The sequence below is a fragment of the Panthera onca genome, chromosome C2, assembly GCF_046562875.1.
Source record: "Panthera onca isolate mPanOnc1 chromosome C2, mPanOnc1 haplotype 2, whole genome shotgun sequence".
In the NCBI taxonomy this organism is placed as follows: Eukaryota; Metazoa; Chordata; class Mammalia; order Carnivora; family Felidae; genus Panthera; species Panthera onca.
This window is the reverse complement of record NC_138347.1, coordinates 131,572,967-131,591,030: the sequence shown is the minus strand read 5'-3', so window position 1 is coordinate 131,591,030 and position 18,064 is coordinate 131,572,967. Positions and strand designations below refer to the sequence as shown.

Here is an 18,064-nt window from a genome sequence, read left to right as displayed (position 1 = left end):
GGAAATTATTAGTCAGACAATCTCTTTGGAAAAGAAGGTGTGTGAACTCCACAGTTCCCTGGAACCCCAGATATGAGAAGTTAGGATTGTCATTTTTGGCCCAAACTCAACATTGACCCATAGAGCTCTTGGTTTACTTTGCAAATATATTTCTGCTAAGGCAAGAATGCGCTACTAATACTACTAAAATCTGGGATTTTCACTGAGTCTTTGTTATTCCACTCCTTTGTTATGGGTGTTAATAATCCATTTTATTGATCAGGTGAATTTATTTTGTTTTCCTGTAGATTAGAAATTTTGATGCAGAGAATCTACCTCTGGTGGTAAGAAAAAAAGCAAACAGTACCCTATTGGAGATTTTTGTTTTTGTTCTTGTTTTTTAAATTAGGCTTTTGTGAATGCCTCAGGCAAATTTCCTTTAATTTTATGACTAATTTTAAGTGGACCCACAAATAGTCATTCACCTTCAAAAATGGGCACACCTTTTCGTCCGCGTCCAGTTTCTACGTTGGCAGGAAACAAGGATGCTGACTTGATGTGCACCCATCAGTTGTGTGCTGGGCGCAGTGCTGATGCTGAAGGTGCTGAAAGGAAGGCCTATGGCTCCCGTCTTTTGCAATTTGATTGCTGGGAAGAGGACCCAGTACCCAAGAAAAAGTAATCATACATTATCAGGAACACTAGGAAGAAAGCACACAGGATGCTGTAAAGTAAGGGAAGGGGATGGCTTTGGTGGTCAAAGAAAGAGTCGGTTACATTTCCCTACCAGTGAGATGGTGAGAAACACCCAGACATGTAAAGAGCCTGAGAGAATGTTGGAATCACAGGGAATTAGCGGGGACAGAGCCCAGAGTCAGATTATGTTTCTAAAGGGGGACATGGAGGGGAGGGTTCTTATGCAGCAATGTGCTCTCTACAGAAGCCCCTGAGGAAAAGTGGGGTGAGCAGGACAGGGGACGGAAGGGAGGTAGAAGTTCCCAGGGACTTTTGGCTCTCGCTATGTAAAACTTTCCCTATGCAAAGCCAGTTCCATTAGCCTAAGGGCAGGTTGCTGAAAAAGAGGCACAGATACTAACTGTTGGGATCAAAACCACCCTGATGGGGCTGTGAGCATACCAAAAAAAAAAAAAAAAAGTTGAAAGGAATCCAAGGGGATCTGCTGGGACTAGCGTGAGGTGAGTAAGGCATTTGCCCTTGGACAAAATTAAAGAGACCATCAAAAACTCAGTAATCAGGATAAATAACATTTGATAGCAGTGTTTAAAAAATCCAAATTAGGGGCGCCTGAGTGGCTCAATTGGTTGGGCATTCGACTCTCGATTTCAGCTCCGGTTATGATCCCAGGGTCATGGGATCAAGCCCTGCATTGGGCCCTGTGTTGACAGCATGGAGCCTACTTGGGATTCTCTCTCTCTCTCTCTCTCTCTCTCTCTCTCTCTCTCTCTCTCCCCCACTCCCACCCCTCTCAAAATAAAAAAATAAACATGTTGTAAAAAATCCAAATTAATGGGGCACCTGGGTGGCTCAGCTCATTGAGCATTCAACTTTGGCTTAGGTCATGATCTCACGTTTCCTAGGTTTGAGGCCCCCATCTGTGCTAACAGCTCAGAGCCTGGAGCCTGCTTTTGATTCTGTGTCCCTCTCTCTCTCTCTGCCCCTCCCCCACTCAAACTCTGTCTCTCTCTCAAAAAATGAATAAACATTTTAAAAATTCTAGAAGTCCATGGTAACAAAATATCAAAAATTCAAAGACAGGATCCAACAGGGCTGGGATTAGGGTGATGCAAATGAGGTAGTCTGGTGCATGTTCAGGGTTGGGTCCTGTCTTTATAAAGTTTTATTTATTTTATTTTCTTAATTCTAGTATAATTAACATAAAGTTAACAGTTATATTAGCTTCAGGTGTACAATACGGTGATTCACCAGTTCTGTAAGTACATTATTCAGTGCTCATCGCACAGTAAGTGTACTCTTAATCCTCGTCACGTTTCCCCATCCCCCACCCACCTGGCAACCAGCAGTTTGTTCTCTATAGTTAAGGGTCTGTTTGTTTGTCTCTTTTTTCCTTTGTTTGTTTTGTTTCTTAAATTCCACATAAGAATGAAATCATATGATATTTGTTTTTCTCTGACTTACTTTACTTAGCATTATACCTCTAGATCCATCCATGTTACAAAAGGCAAGATGTAAACATTTGATATTGTATTCTCCATGGCTTTTTGCATTAATTTTGATTTTTTATAATATTGCCTTAAAATATGACTTATCTTGGTTACTGAGTCTTTTGGTGCCCCTTCAGTTTTGCACCTGCAGTGAGTGCCTCGTTCTGTCCCACCCTAGTCCTGGCCCCAGGAGTGGGGACACGGACCCAAGGCCGGGGAGAGCCTGTGTGTTCATGGAGCTGATGGGAAGCCTGCCCGTGGTGGGTAGCAGGGAGTGAGAGAGCAGGCAGTGCAAGATGAACTTGGAGAGACAAGCATAAGCTGCGTAAGCTACCATGCAATTTTTTGTAACCCTTTATAGAAGGAAAAATAGTTACCGGTGGGTTTTATTTTCAAGCTCCCAGGCATGGTCATTAATACTGCACATCAGAAAAGACCCCTGGTAGTTTTATGCCCTTTCATCCCTGAAGAGGAGTATTTAAGGTGCATCAGGGTTGTTCTCTATTTTAGCGCCTGATGTGTAGATATTCGGAGATGACTCTGGAAGACAAGAATTTGAATTGTCAGGAGGAGGCTGCTCAGATAATTAATGCCATGTAAGTAATTGCTTTGTTTTTAAAAAGCCCATTGAGCATAAATGTTAAATGCATTTGTCTTTAAAAATCTATTAGTGCTAAGCTGACTGCTTGGAGTTTCCTAGAATTCACTTAAGTCTTGCCAAGAAATTAAGGAGCTTCAGTATCTTGGCATTCCAAAGCCCCTTTGCCCCAGGTGGTAGCAAATTGAATTATAAAAGTTTTAAACCACTGCACAGCTTACAGATCTGCAGGGTAGCTCTGCAGTTGCCTTGTAAGTATATAGAGAAATTAATATCTCAAACATTTAGTGATATTTATGCTAATGAACCTTCTATATTAAGCATAAATGGTTTTCACATCTTGTTTGTTTAACAGGAACTGGCAGAGTATCTATTGAGAAGACAACATTGTAAAGTCCTAGGACAATTGAAAACAAGCCAAAATTTATTTCTTCAGATACACATATAACTAGAGAATGTGTTTTTCACAAACATAATTATTACTATTTTTTGAAAGTTAATTCATTTATAAATATAAATAGAGATATATAACTATGAAGAGAGCACAAGTCGGGGAGGGGCAGATAGAGAGAGAGCGAGAGAATACCAAGCAGGTTCTGTGCTGCCAATGCAGAGCCCAGTGCAGGGTTTAATCCTATGAACTGTGAGATCATGTCCTGAGCTGAAACCAAGAGTCAGACACTCAACGGATTGAACACCCAGATCCCCCAACAAGCATAATTATATCTTAAAAAAAATTGTTTAATGTTTGTATGTATTTTTGAGAGGGAGAAAGATAGAGTGTGAGCAGGGGAGGGGCAGAGAGAGAGGGAGTCACAGAATCTGAAGCAGGCTCCAGTCTCTGAGCACAGAGCCCGATGTGGGGTTTGAACTCACGAGCCATGAAATCGTGACCTGAGCCGAAGTCAGACACTTAACCTACTGGGCCACCCAGACGCCCCCATAATTACTTAACTTCTCTCTCCTACCTCATTCAAAATTTCTGTGCTATACCATACAAGAGCGTAGAATACTAGGTTACTTCTGAACAGCCATGTATCGCCCTGCAGGCTGTGGACTGCACAACTCCAGGGAGCACCACTTATAAAGACCAAATCTACAATTTTGCTGAAGGAACTCTCTATTTAATTTTTAATGACCCCGTGCAAAGGTAGAGATGTGCAAGGCTGTAGGTGGGAACAGGAGCCCTCATTAGCCTAATCTTCAAGGCCAAATAACACAGATATGTTGCTCTACCCCTCAGTCCAGTGGTTTTCAACTGCACTGTTTTCCAGTTCATATTCAAACTGAGGAAACTGGTTCATCAAAGTCTGTTTAATGCTTGATTTCCAGTTAAAATACCCTGTACCTCAGGGGCTAACTAGGGGAAACCTACTTTCCTTGAATTGCTAATTATTCTTTCCCAAATGCCTGGATTCTTATTTTATTTTATTTTAAACTAGAGATGTGAGAGTAGTAGGTATTTTTTAAATACTAGACTAATTTTGGCTATTACTTTGCACTGCAATTGTGAGATGGCTTACCTGATGACACTTACAATTAAAGTGTGCTGGAATCCAATTGTTTGGGTGGTCTTTCTCATCATAAAATATGATTTCAAGTTGTCACTTTTTTCACTATGTATGACTATGTTTTAGGGATCTCTATTTGATCTTACAAAATAAAGGATGTATATTCCAGAAAATTTTGTGTCTTCTAGAGGCTCCAACTGTATTCCAGAGGGATAAGAGCTATCTACAAGTAGTCATTATAATTACACAAAATATTCCAAAATAATTACAATTATTACAAAATAATAAAGGCTAGAGTGGGAATAAATGAAATAGAGGAGACTTCTCTAGTGTTTTTTAAGGAGGGAGTTGAATACAAAAGCCATTCTGCAGTATCAGGCCCTGACCAAGTCAGGCACAGAAACAAAGGTCATTGAGAATATGGTTGCAGATCTTTCCATACATGAGTAATGTAAGCACATTTCTTTACCTGAAGAAAGAGGCTCTTAAATAATAATATTGACTAATATTTTGGGGGGTGTTTGGCTTTGTTATAAGCACTTTACATGAGTCAACTCATTGAAACTCACAAGAACCCTATGACTTAAGTGTCATTATTATTATTATTATTATTATTATTATTATTATTATTATTTTAGTGATCATAGAGAGGTTAAGTAACTTTAATTGTAAGCGCCATCAGGTAAACTATTTCACAGTTGCAGTGCAAAGTAATAGCCAAGATTAGTCTAGTGTTTTAAAAATATCCACTACTGTCACATCTCTAACTTAATATAAAATCAAATAAGAGGGGCACCTGGGTGGCTTGGTCGGTTAAGCGTCCGACTTCGGCTTAGGTCATGATCTCACAGTCCGTGAGTTCGAGCCCCGTGTTGGGCTCTGTGCTGACAGCTCAGAGCCTGGAGCCTGCTTCCGATTCTGTGTCTCCCTCTCTCTCTGACCCTCCCCCATTCATGCTCTGTCTCTCTCTGTCTCAAAAATAAATAAACGTTAAAAAATTAAAAAAAAAAAAAAAAATCAAATAAGAATCCAGGCATTCGGGAAAGAATAATTAGCAACTCAAGGAATCTAGGTTATAGGAACATGCCTAACATTACCCCCTGAGGGCCTATACATGTAACCTGGGCACTAGTATTTGAACCCAGAGACTGTTATTAATCTGTGTGATAATCACTGTGCCATGCTTACCTACTGTATGAAGCATAGAATTTACAACATAGTCAACAAAATGTAGCTACTAAAATACTACCATATGGGGCCTTTTATGTGTCACATACTATATATACGTTATCTCATATAGTACTCACCATAGCCTGTGCTTTACAGATGAGAAAACTGAGGTTTAGTAACTTGCCCAAGGCTACAGAGCTGATGTGTGGTAGAGATGGGGTTCAAACCCTGCCTAATTCCAAAGTATATCCTATGCACATGGTTGAATTAGTCTGCCAGTCCATTTATTCCTTGATGGCCAAGATCCTAATTTGATCCTTACATTATAAACAGCAGTCATAGGCAATGAAATGAGCAGAAATTTGTTAAATATGTAATTTGCTTTTAAACAAAAGTCTAATTTGAAAAATATTGCCAATTAACCACAGTCCTGGTTGGCTCATTACCTACCCTGAGTTTATTAGTTTTTGCCTGGCCTGTCTCCAGATGCTTCCCCCTTCTCGGTAATGTAATGATACTTCTGTAAAATATTTGTTTAATTTTTCTGAGCATGTTTGGGATGAGCTGCATGTGGGGGATCTTTATTATTCATAGGCAAAAAAAGATCCACCTGCAGACTCTGCGGGCGCTGTCTGAAGTGCAGAAAATGACACCAAGAGAAAGGATGCGGCTGAGGAAGCTCCAGGCAGCTGATGAGAAGGCCAGGAAGCTGAAGTAAGTTGCCTTTCCTTAGGGTACCTTGGGCTCTGGCCACTTCACAGGACTCCAAAGGAATTTGCTAAAGAAAAGCAAAAGCAAAAACAAGAAATCAAAATGCATATACGCATTTATATTTGTTTCATCACTTACTCGTCCCCTCAAAGGACGGTTATTTCAGCCATAGATGGTTATTGGATGCCAGCCACCATTAATGTCAGGCTTTCAGTCTTGGGTGCAAAGAAAGATTGACTATCAGGGACGTAATTAGTGATGAAAATATAGAGTCAGCCTACAAATGAAGCTTCATTGTTGCTGAGACCTCTTTTTTTTATTAAAAAAATTTTTTTTAATGTTTATTCATTTTTGAGAGACAGAGAGAGACAGAGCATGTGCAGGGAAGGGGCAGAGAGAGAGGGAGACACAGAATCTGAAGCAGGCTCCAGGCTCCGAGCTGTCAGCACAGAGCCCGACGCAGGGCTCAAACTCACAAACGGCGAGATCACGACCTGAGCTGAAGTCGGACACTCAACCGACTGAGCCACCCAGGCGCCCCTAACACCTCTTGTACATATGCCAGCAAGAGAGTGAAGAGGGTGGCTTCACTATCTTGTCCTCACTCCCCAGATGTTTGCTGTACTCCCTCTGCCAGGAGACCTAGCTGGTCTATAGGGAGAAGAATGTCCCAGCAGGAAATTGTTGGCTTTAGGAAGCAGATTGAAAGCAGCTCTGTTCTGCCAAGTGAAACCCTTTGAAAAGTCAATGCTCAAGGTGGGCTGCTGGTGGACAGTATCACTAGGAATTAAAGTATTGGCATGAAAAGGGAAAATTCCAAAGAGACCTAGACTCCCAATTTCTGCAAGACAGATTTTTCAGTTGGTAGATTATCCAGTTTCCTCATTTTTCTTCTTTCTTCCTCTGCCAACTTTTTAGTAGTTTAGAAGCCCCAACTAACAACTAGAGAGACAGAAAAGACCTGAAACTCAAATCTGTTCATTTTGTGACCTTGGTAGCATATCTGAAAGAGGATTTAGAGGTATTCTCGCACTTGCAGTGCGTATCATGAGGAACCAAGTAAGAATCGGTGAGACTACTTCTTTTCCCTTAACACACGCTTTCTGTAATCAGTGTGGAAAGCTATTTCTGTCAGAGTGCATCAGGGGTAGTCGTGTGCTGGTAAATGTTTAACAACCACCTCTGGGGTTGTGGGGCAGGGGGTGTAAATACTCCCATGATGGCCAATTTCAAGCCACCGGTATGATATCATTGAATGTTCAGTTGGAAGATATGGACACAATCTGCTCTTGGGAACCTAGTGCAAGCTGGTTTCTGCAAACCACGGCACCACTGAGTATGGGTTTTACTGAGAAAATATATTTACATAAATCCCTTGAGCCACTGTCACAGTCCCAGGCCTATTTCTAACTCTTCGGGAATGGCAATATTCCTGAGGTACCATGACTCATGTCATTGTTTGAGGGTAAGAGGAAAATGAAATCTCTGACGGGAACAGATTAAAAAGGCAATTTAATAACTTGTACGCATATTACAAATTATGTTTCAGATTAAAACTTTTTTATACACAAAGTAAGTCATCCATCTTCCACATGACATTCAATATGTTTCTTATTTAAAGACAATGGTTTTAACTAAAGTTTGGTCCTAATTTTGTGAATAAATTACATTGGAATTGTTTTTGATCATTATTTTAGGATTCGAGTGCAGTCATAAAAAGACTCTATTGTCAGAAGGGATATAAGGTACCCACTTTATAAACAAAATTTGACTACAGGGATGTTCAGTGACTTTTCAACAATCTAAATCGAAATTAGCACACAAGTAATCACCAGAACTCAAATCTTTCTTTCAATTTAGTAGCAGGTCTGTTACTTTCTATTCTTCTATACTACACACAAAACAAAATGTGTCTGAGAAAAATTCCCCTTTACAGTGACTCTCAAGTTCTTTGCGTAAATTCTTTGAAATCTAGCTCTAATCTCCTTGTGTGTGGGTTAATTCATCCTGAGAACAGTAGTCGAGTTATCAGTATGTGCTGGGCACTGTCTGGACGTCAGGGGCGCACACCCCTGCCACCACAGAGAATGCCCAGGGATCAAAGAAAGAACCACCTTCTTTTGCCTCAGAGGCATGCCTCAGGCATTCATTTTAGGGGCCTTAAGGATGGACGAGCAGCCAGAGCATTATCATGTGTGCTTACAAGAGAATCAAGTGGGTTCTGCACTGCATTTTCCTTGATGAGGGAGAGACCCATTGACCTGGTTTCCCAACACCCCGGTTTGCCTGTTGAAACAGGGATCACGCTTACCTGCATAGTATAGATGTGGCTTTAGCAAAATGCAGCTGTTTTTTCTACACTCACTTTAAATCTGCAGAAAGCTTGCAGAAGAAAAATATGAAGAAAATAACAAACGAATGCAGGAGTTGAGATCTCGGAACTCTGAGCAGCTAACTATTGATGTTCTCCATGTAAGTGCTCTCTTGTTTTAAATTTCACATCAGACTTTGAATTGCTTCAGATTCATCACATTCATGTGGCTGATCAGGCAGGAAGAAGGACAAAGGGGAGAAAAAAGGCATCCAGACCAACTTTGCCCCATTCGGGGAGGAGGTAGTAGGGTTTATTTTAGAATATAGACCAGTGGTTAGTGATGACAGTAATTCAGAGCAGCAGTACTTAGAGATGGATTGATAGATTCATCCAAAAACATCCAAGTGCATACTGTGTTCAGGATAACTCAATCAGCACAGAATGAACAACTGAGGAGTAAAATTATGACTTTGCAGAGCAAATGTGTTCCTATCTAATTTTTAATTTCAGCCATGCTCTTGTTGCTTTACCTCTTTAGTCCATTGTTCCCTTTCTGTCTTATCTTTTATTCTTTCACTTTTTATTTTCTGTCTCGTGTCTGTATCATTGTGCATTGTGTTAACACCCCTTTTGAACTTTGAATAATTACCTTAGAAGTCCAATAATAAGTAGGGTTTTGGAGTCCCATGAAATGGACCCTGAATCATGTCCCCTGCATCCCAAGCTCCTGAATAACAAATACCATTTTCCCTAACGGTTAAAAACATCTTCATGGGTCTTGGTATAGGCTCTGATATTTAAGGAAGTCTTTCTTCAGGGTCGTATTTGTACAATAGACTTCAACTCCAACTTCCTATCTCTTCTGGTAAAAGCAACATGGGAAGGAGTCATTTTTATGGAGAACTTTACTGTCTCAAATTCTGGCTTTTGATTCATTGGAGATCTCTGCATCTGATTCTTTTTCTTTAGCAGGAAGAACCAAGCCCCCTGAAGCTGTGGGATGATCCCTGGAGTCTGGGGACAGTAGCTCTGCTGTAGCTCAGTGATCAGAGAGCACCAAACTCTCAACCAGGCAAAGCTTAGGATCACTTGTTAATTCACCTTTCTGAAATATTTAGTGGTTGTGAGTGCTGTAGATTTCTGAAAACCCAAAGTTGGACCAGTTGAGGGGCCCAGGCTTCTCTGACCTTAAGAGTTTCTCTCCTTTGGGGTGCCTAGGTAACTCAGTTGGTTAAGCATCTGACTCTTGATTTCGCCTCAGGTCATGATCTCAAGGTTTTTCAGATCAAGCCCCATGTTGGTGTCTGCACTGGCAGTTAGGAGCCTGCTTGGGATTCTCTCTCTCTTCCTCTCTCTCTGTCCTTCCCCTGCTCACTCTTTTTCTCTCTCTTTCAAAATAAAGAAATAAACATTTTTAAAAAAGAGTATCTCTTTCTTGGACGCTTTAGCAGATAATGTAGGGACACTGCTGACATGTGCTCAATCCCACTCACCCCACTCTCCTCCCATTGCCCACTCCATTAAGTGAAGCCAGCTGTGGGATCTGTTGTGGGTCCCAGAGACATGGGAGTTGGTATCATTCCCACTCATGAAACCTAGTGAACAGAGAAACTGCTGGCTGAAAGAGATGGGGTCAGCAGCAATGTTGGATCCCTACTTGGAGAAAGGTCTTGATTTCACCACTGCATGGAAGGACCTGAGCCCCCTCCAAGCACTGAGTGCCTGTCTTCAGCTCCCCAGTTTTTAGGCCCTGAAATGATAACTTCTGGAGGTGCATGACTTTTCCTAGGTCTGTCAGCTTTCTTTGCCATGGGACTGAGAATTGCAAATTGCCAAGGTCCTTAGGAGGAATCTGGCATGATTATAGAGATTCTGTGTTTGTTAGTGTGTGTGAAACTACTTGTTAATCATCTGAATAAAACTGGGACATTTTCCCTGGAATGTTAAAGGACCCTTGCTTCTAAGGGATTTTATCCTCAGAGATTAGAAATTGAGAAGTACAGATGTGGTAATATTTTGTTGTATAAGACCTGAATAACTTTCTTTATTCCTGAAGTTGCTGTATGGCAAATACAAATGTAGTTTCGAGTATGATCTTACATTTTAGTGTCTGATAATTTACTTGATGTTTTTGCTTTTCTTTACTGACCTTTCAAAATAATAATTTGTGAGTTATTTTTTCATTTCGGATATTATTATCAGTGTTAAACAACTGTAAATGATCCTATACACTATAAGTGATCCTGTCCTCCTGTAAGCTGGGATCCTTGGGGGATCCTGCAGTAACTTTAAGGTAAAACTGAGACCATATGGGGGCGCCGGGTGGATCAGTCAGTTAAGTGTCCGACTCTCAGTTTCAGCTCAGCTCATGATCTCACGGTTTGTGAGTTCGAGCTCCGCATTGGGCTCTGCTCGCTCTCTCTCTCTCTCTGTCTCTCTCTCTCTCTCTCAAACAAATAAATAAACATGTTTTTAAAAAATGAGACCTTGGGGCGCCTGGGTGGCTCAGTTGGTTAAGCGTCCGACTTCGGCTCAGGTCACAATCTCACTGTCCGTGGGTTCAAGCCCCACGTCAGGCTCTGTGCTGACTGCTCAGAGCCTGGAACCTGTTTCAGATTCTGTGTCTCCCTCTCTCTCTGACCCTCCCCCGTTCATGCTCTGTCTCTCTCTGTCTCAAAAATAAATAAATGTTAAAAAAAAATTAAAAAAAAAAAACTGAGACCTTATGGCAGGCAGAATCTTGGGAGATTTTATTAATTGTATATTATCCCACAGAACGTGAGATCCAGACAGGATAGTCTAGATCTTGGCTCAACTCAGACAAGGAAAGTAAGGATTTCATAAAGATCTCATGAAGTCCCAACCCCCAACTTCCCAGTGTCTACCTAGTTCTTTCTAATTCTATCTCGTTTCCATCAGCAAGGAGCAAAAGGAGCAGGAGGGGAAGTGCCTAATGCTGTCTTGTCCAGAGGTGTTGGTTCATTCTTTGATCATCTGAGATTTAGTGTCATGAACATCTTTGACTCTGAGCTTTCCAGAAGCACATTCCTAAGTTTACATATTGATGGGGACAGGAAATGTTGCGAGCAGATGCGTGGTTCTTGCAGACAGTATCTTCTTCTAGCTGGTTCAGTCTTACAGACAGGGCTGCATAGCCACCCCCAGGTATCTTGCCCTATTTCATGAAGTTCTCTCAGCCACTTCCTTCTGCACATTTTTAGCATCCCACCTTCTCAATTTCAAATGTCACCTTCTCTTCAGAAAAATCTTCTTTGACCTCACAGGTCAGCAATCCACTGGCTCTCCTCCAAATTCTTTAATTTTTTTTATTTTGATGTTTATTTTTTGAGAGAGAGAGAGAGAGAGCAAGCAAGGCAAGGGCAGAGAGAGAGGGAGACACAGAATCTGAAGCAGACTCCAGGCTTTGAGCTGTCAGCACAGAGCCTGGTGCAGGACTCAAACCCAGGAACTGCGAGATCAGGACCTGAGCCAAAGTTGGATGCTTCACCGACTGAGCCACCCATGTGCCCCTCTCCTCCAAATTCTTATGGCTTACAGCAATGCTTCTCAAACTTCAAAATTCACCCAAACCATCTGTTGATTTTGTTAAAAGGCAGATTCTGATTAGTTTGGTCTAGGATGGGGCATAGGGTGCTGAATTTTTAACAAGCTCCCTGGTGATTCCGACCTGCCGGTGTAGGACCACATTCTGATTAATAATGGAGAGGAACTGGGGCTCTTGAAAGCCATTCACCTTCAGATGAAGGAAGGCTTGGAAAAGCCACCAATGAACACTTTCTTATAGACTATTTAGGAAAAAAGCATTTAAAGGGAACAGACATAAAGGGGAAGTGACCTTGGGCTTCCTTGTTGGCCCCAGAAGGAGGATGAAGAGAGGGGCCGGAGCAGGCAAGAGACACATTTAATCATATTCATGGGCACAGAGTGAGGCAGGTTTAATGATACTCAAGGAACAAAGGAGAGAGAAAATGGGAAGCTAAACACTTTGCAGAGGGACTGGAGAGCTTTAAACATTTCAAGGAAAAGCACCAGTGAGCTGGAAAAGATGAAATAAAATGTAAGAAACAAATTGGATTAATCAGATGCAAGAAGCTGAAGAAAAATGTGATGAAGAGAAAAGGAAGAGGAAAATGCTCCCGTCTTCACCCATACACATATTTAGGATTTAATTTCATCCTGATTTCACTGGGGCTCTGTTCTCCATTCCTTCTTCCTTTTCTTGCCAGCTGAAGCAAACTACCTTATATTTCAAAAGCAGTCATATAAGATAAAAATCAGAGTTAAGAGAGAAAAATGGGCTGGCTCTGTCATTTCTTAAACATGTTATAAAAATTCTTCAAGGCGTTTAGGAGAATAGCTTGTTTTGTTTTCCAGACCCTAACTGACAGGGGCCTTTTATTTTGGCAGGCATTTTCTGCTTGGCTGAATCTGGGTGTTGAAATCTGGAAGCATAGTTGAATGTGGATTCATGTTAGGCACTATTTCTTTAAAGGATGGTAGCTTCAAAACAAAACAAAACAGAAACTAGATTCCTGTAATACACATGAGAAGCGTGATCTTTCTTTTATCCTGCGATACATCCAGTTTTGATGGGGCCAGAACTGGCTTTCTGTGGAGAAGTGCGTAACAGCTCAGGTCTCCAAGAATGAAATAATAATGGGAATCAACGATCGGATCAAGTTCTTGCTAAGAGAAGCAATTATGACAATTCTATCTGTTTTTTTCAAAGAGAATCTTAGTGAATCAAAGTCCGTTGAGGGTCCAGGTACTGATTTTCCAATGATTTCTGATGTAAAAGTGAAAACACATTTCGCGCATTCTCTGTGTGCTTAAAGTTCTTAAAGTTGCCTGTGTGCTATCAGTGATCCTTTCAAATTTGGAACCAATTTCACCTCCTGCAACAAGTATACAGCACAGAAAATGGACTTCTTAAAAATATTTTATGACTGTGTTTTCACAAATGCCATACCACAGTATGGCAAGCTTTGTTTTGCTTATTCATTTAAGATTAGTTTGAATTTAACTTTCTGTTTTTTTTTGTTTTTTTTTTTTTTTTTATTTATTTTGGGACAGAGAGAGACAGAGCATGAACGGGGAAGGGTCAGAGAGAGAGGGAGACACAGAATCGGAAACAGGCTCCAGGCTCCGAGCCATCAGCCCAGAGCCTGACGCGGGGCTCGAACTCACGGACCGCGAGATCGTGACCTGGCTGAAGTCGGACGCTTAACCGACTGCGCCACCCAGGCGCCCCTAACTTTCTGTTTTTAATAAGATACTCTCAGAGTAGTTCTCCATGAAAGCCACTTTTCAAGGAAAATAGGTCAGTTCAACATTAGCTCTACTGAAAAAAAAAACTGGAAAAAAAAAAGCAAAATGATCTATTGGAATACTGATATATATATTTGAGAATTTTACTTTTTTCGAAGTGTGAATTCTTTCCTTTTTTTTAAATGTTTGTTTATTTTTGAGAGAGAGAGAGTGTGTGTGTAAGTGGGGGAAGGACAGAGAGGATCCAAAGCAGGCTCTGCACTGACAGCAGAGAGCCCGATGCGAGGCTTGGAACTCACAAACCATGAAATCATGGCCTGAGCCAAAGTCTGACACTTAACTGACTGAGCCCCCAAGGCACCCAAGTGTGAATTCTTTCATGTGGTCTTTTAGATCTCTTTCTTTAGGAAACTGGAATTCACAGAATCATGGAAGCGTTAAAGCTAGAAGAGAACGTGGAAGTCATCCAAGGCAACAGCTGTACTTCTGAGATGAGGAAACTGAGCAGGGCTGGGCTAAGGTGAGGTAGATGTGATACCCTGGATGCAGAATTGAAGAGGTATTTGTTCTTAGCTGCTGATCGCTCCTTCTCTTTCAGGAGCCTAAAAGTGAGTACCCCCTTCAGTTGTGTTCATGGCCATTCCTCCTGCCTCACCCTAGTCATGGAGCTGAAATTGATGGTGTAGAAGATTAAGGTCACCTTAATTGGTGTTTCTCTTATCTCAAGCTGCCTTCTTAAAATTTGAAATGGTATCATGTTTAAGGGAGAGGATTAGGCAGACTTTTATTTCCAAATAGTCTTCTAAACAATATTGTTTCATTTGTGGTAATGCTGTTTTTTTCTATCAGCTTCTCATGAATTGTTAATTACCTTCCACAAGGAATCTGATGACCTGACTTCAGAGAACCTGCCTGAGTCTCAGCCCATTCCTTCCTTGGATCTTGGCCCACTTGAGTCAAGTGTAGAAGACACCATAGCTGACCTTGGAGATCATGGTATGAGTTTGCATCAGTATTCAGAAGGGTTGGCACATAGGTTGGTATGGCTGACCCTCCAGTAGGCCTGGCTGGCTTCTGAGAAAAGCTTTGGATGCATGTGACCAGCTGCCATCAGCTTTCCAGAGCTGAGCTGGGACCAAGATAAAAAGCAGAGAAGCCAAGGGATTTGTTTGTCCTCTCCTATCTCCTTTGTGATAGATGAAGATGAGTTAGAAACTCACACCAGGTGAGAAACCTCTTCAACATGAGTTAAACAATGTCATCATTAACTGACTTTGGAATAGTGTAGGACCGTGAATGTGCTGAATTACCATGTCCCTCTTCTATAAGTGATTCCCTGGCTTTCATAATGTAAAGTGAATAAATGAAGTCAGACCTTGGAAAACCAACTATATGGATGATAATGGATGTGCAAACAATACCAGAAGAAAAGTGCTCAGAACTGTTACCCAAATGAGGGAGATCTATCCTAGCTTAATGGTTAAAAACATGATTTAGGAGTGAAAAAGCTACCTGTATTAGGGAAGCCCCTGGCAACTTAATCTTTCTAGATCTCAATTTCCTTATCCATGAAGCAAGAATAATATCTTCTTTAAGGGTTGTTGTGAAAAGCAGATGAGAGTAGGCATGTGATGTGCTCTTACCTTAGTGCCCCACACAAAGTAAGAGCCAAAGAAAGGGAAGCATTTATGATCCTGAGAGGAAAGGTTATGACCATCTCAGGGCCATCTCAGTCTTGTACCACTATCCCCAGTGCCTAGCACAAAGTGCTAGGAATATTGTAGGAACTCCATTAATATTTCTTGAATGAATGAATGGATGGATGGATGGATGGATGGATGGATGAATAGATAAATGAATGATATGTTAGTCTCGACCACTGAGAAGCAGATGTCAACATGGGACTAAAAGTTCAAGGATATTATTAAGGGAAATGGCTACATGGAAAGCATTAGGGAAGGAGCTGGAAAAGGCTGAGAGAATCATCAGGCCATGATTCAAGTCATGTTCCAAGTAAAAAAAGCAAGGTTTGGTGGATGTGTACTAGTCTGCTAGGCAGACAGAGGCAACCAAGACATCAGGAAGTCTTCAAGCGAAGTCAGTCGCTAGGGGCTTGCCCGAGTATCCCTGCTGCACTCTGGCAGTGGTAGTGGCCTCTGACAGAACACAGGGATGGATTTCAGAACACAGCCTTGGGGCCCTTGGCCAGTTACACTCCTTGCAGTGGGAGGTCTTCAAGGTGCATCCTCATGGCTGCACAATGGTGTAACAGCTCTCTGGCAGTAGTTGAGTTCTCTTTCCAAACTGAGGGTGAAAGTGGTGAAATTTGGATTAACTGGTCATCACAGCCCAAATTCACATTTGATATCTTCCTGCCAGAGCCATTAAAGCTTGTGCTGTCTCCTTCACCTGTAAGGAAACTAGCACCTAAAGCTTTTTAGGTTGACATTTTAAAATGGTACTGTGGAAGCCATCTGGTAACAGGTGTTATTGACAAACAAATATATATATCAGGTGGATTTGCATCTTAAATCCTTTTCAAGTATTTCTTTAATATGTTGTTATTCTCCAAAGGTAAAACTTGGGAGAATAGAAATATCCCATGGGCCTTTCCTTCCAAAAATATAAAACTGAGAGGCCATTGGATAGCACTTGATATGGAAGGCTTATGCTTTGCTATATAAGGCAGAGCCATCGCTATGTAAAAAGAGGAATCCCCAGGACAGGATATTGAGTGGGTGGTCTAGGATCAAGAAGTCTGGGCCCAACCTCTGTGTCTCAAATAAGAAAAGTACCGGGGTGCCTGGGTGGCTCAGTCGGGTAAGCGTCTGACTTCGGCTCAGGTCATGATCTCGCGGTATGTGAGTTCCAGCCCCGTGTCGGGCTCTGTGCTGACAGCTCAGAGTCTGGAGCCTGCTTCAGATTCTGTGTCTCTTCCTCTCTCTGCCCCTCCCATGCTCATGTTCTGTCTCTCCCTGTCTCTCAACAATAAATAAATGTTAAAAGAGGTTTTTTTTTTAAGTAGGAAAAGTACTTACTACTCATTCCATGGAGGAGAAACCAAAGACATTAAGTAATTTGCTCAAGAACTCAGAAGTGCCTAACTTCTAGAGCAGCACCCTTTCCATTCCCCCAAAGTGTATGTATTTGGAGGTGGTGGATGGGAGCAATAGGTTTGTAAGAAGTAGACAGGAGTCAAATGAATTGGACTTTCAAAAGGTAGAGTCTTTGTGTATCCCTATGCTAATTTTTGTGAACTGTAGTAGTCAGATTACTCCTTGGCTAGCCCTGACCACAGATTGCACCTGCTACTGGGAAACTCAAGCCAATATCCTCCTTTATCTTTTGTCATGGAGGTTTCAATATGGTAGACCAGGTATTGATTTACCAGCCACACTGGAAATGGTCAAATCTACTCCTATGACTACCTTGTTTATACTATAAGGAAACACTACCATAATAAACTGTCAGATCCAAAAGATGCATTGTAGTTTTAATTGAGCCAAATGCCTTGTAGAATAGTTTAAACATTCCCTTTTTTTCCTCCCTGTAAATTCATATTTTCTAAATTGAAAAGGGAGATTTGTTTTTTTATGAATATAATTTATTGTCAAATTGGCTTACATACAACACCTAGTGCTCATCCCAAGTGCCCTCCTCAATGCCCGTCACCCATATTCCCCTCTTCCCCACCCCCCTGTCCACCCTCAGTTTGTTCTCTGTATTTAAGAGTCTCTTGTGGTTGGCCTCCCTCCTTCTCTGTAACTATTTTTTTCCCCTTTCCTTCTCTCATGGTCTTCTGTTAAGTTTCTCAAGATCCACATATGAATGAAAACATGATATCTGTCCTTCTCTGACTGACTTATTTCACTAACCATAATACCTTCCAGTTCCATATGCATTGCTGCAAATGGCATGATTTCATTCTTTCTCATTGCCAACTAGTATTCCGTTGTATATATAAACCACATCTTCTTACCCATTCATCAGTTGACGGACACTTAGACTCTTTCCATAATTTGGCTGTTGTTGAAAGCACTGCTATAAACATTGGGGTACACGTGCCCCTGTGCATCAGCATTCCTGTATCCCTTGGGTAAATTCCTAGTAGTGCTGTTGCTGGGTCATGGGGTAGTTCTATTTTTACTTTTTGAGGAACCTCCACACTGTGTTCCAGAGCGGCTGCACCAGTTTACAGTCCCACCAATAGAGCAAGAGTGTTCCCGTTTCTCCACATCCTCACCAGCATCTGTAGTTTCCTGATTTGTTCATTTTAGCCACTCTGACCAGTATGAGGTGGTATCTCAGT

The 18,064-nt window shown here is 41.4% G+C and overlaps 1 protein-coding gene and 1 long non-coding RNA gene across 8 annotated transcripts in view; one reads left to right on the top strand and one right to left on the bottom strand.

Annotated features, from left to right (window-relative positions):
• Positions 1-18,064, top strand: part of NEK11 (NIMA related kinase 11) — a 278,066-nt gene that overhangs the window by 106,581 nt on the left and 153,421 nt on the right. For all 7 annotated transcript variants that reach the window (XM_078432346.2, XM_078432347.2, XM_081790131.1 and 4 more), the window contains 4 exons: positions 2,673-2,758; positions 6,036-6,155; positions 8,531-8,624; positions 14,637-14,751. In XM_078432346.2, the coding sequence (XP_078288472.1) occupies positions 2,673-2,758; positions 6,036-6,155; positions 8,531-8,624; positions 14,637-14,751 (415 nt within the window). The remainder of the gene's footprint in view (positions 1-2,672; positions 2,759-6,035; positions 6,156-8,530; positions 8,625-14,636; positions 14,752-18,064) is intronic.
• LOC144612787 (uncharacterized) lies at positions 595-6,141 on the bottom strand. The gene is made up of 3 exons (XR_013549861.2): positions 6,052-6,141; positions 2,540-2,702; positions 595-680 (listed from the first exon to the last, which is right to left on the bottom strand). It is a non-coding gene; the product is annotated as an uncharacterized LOC144612787 (long non-coding RNA).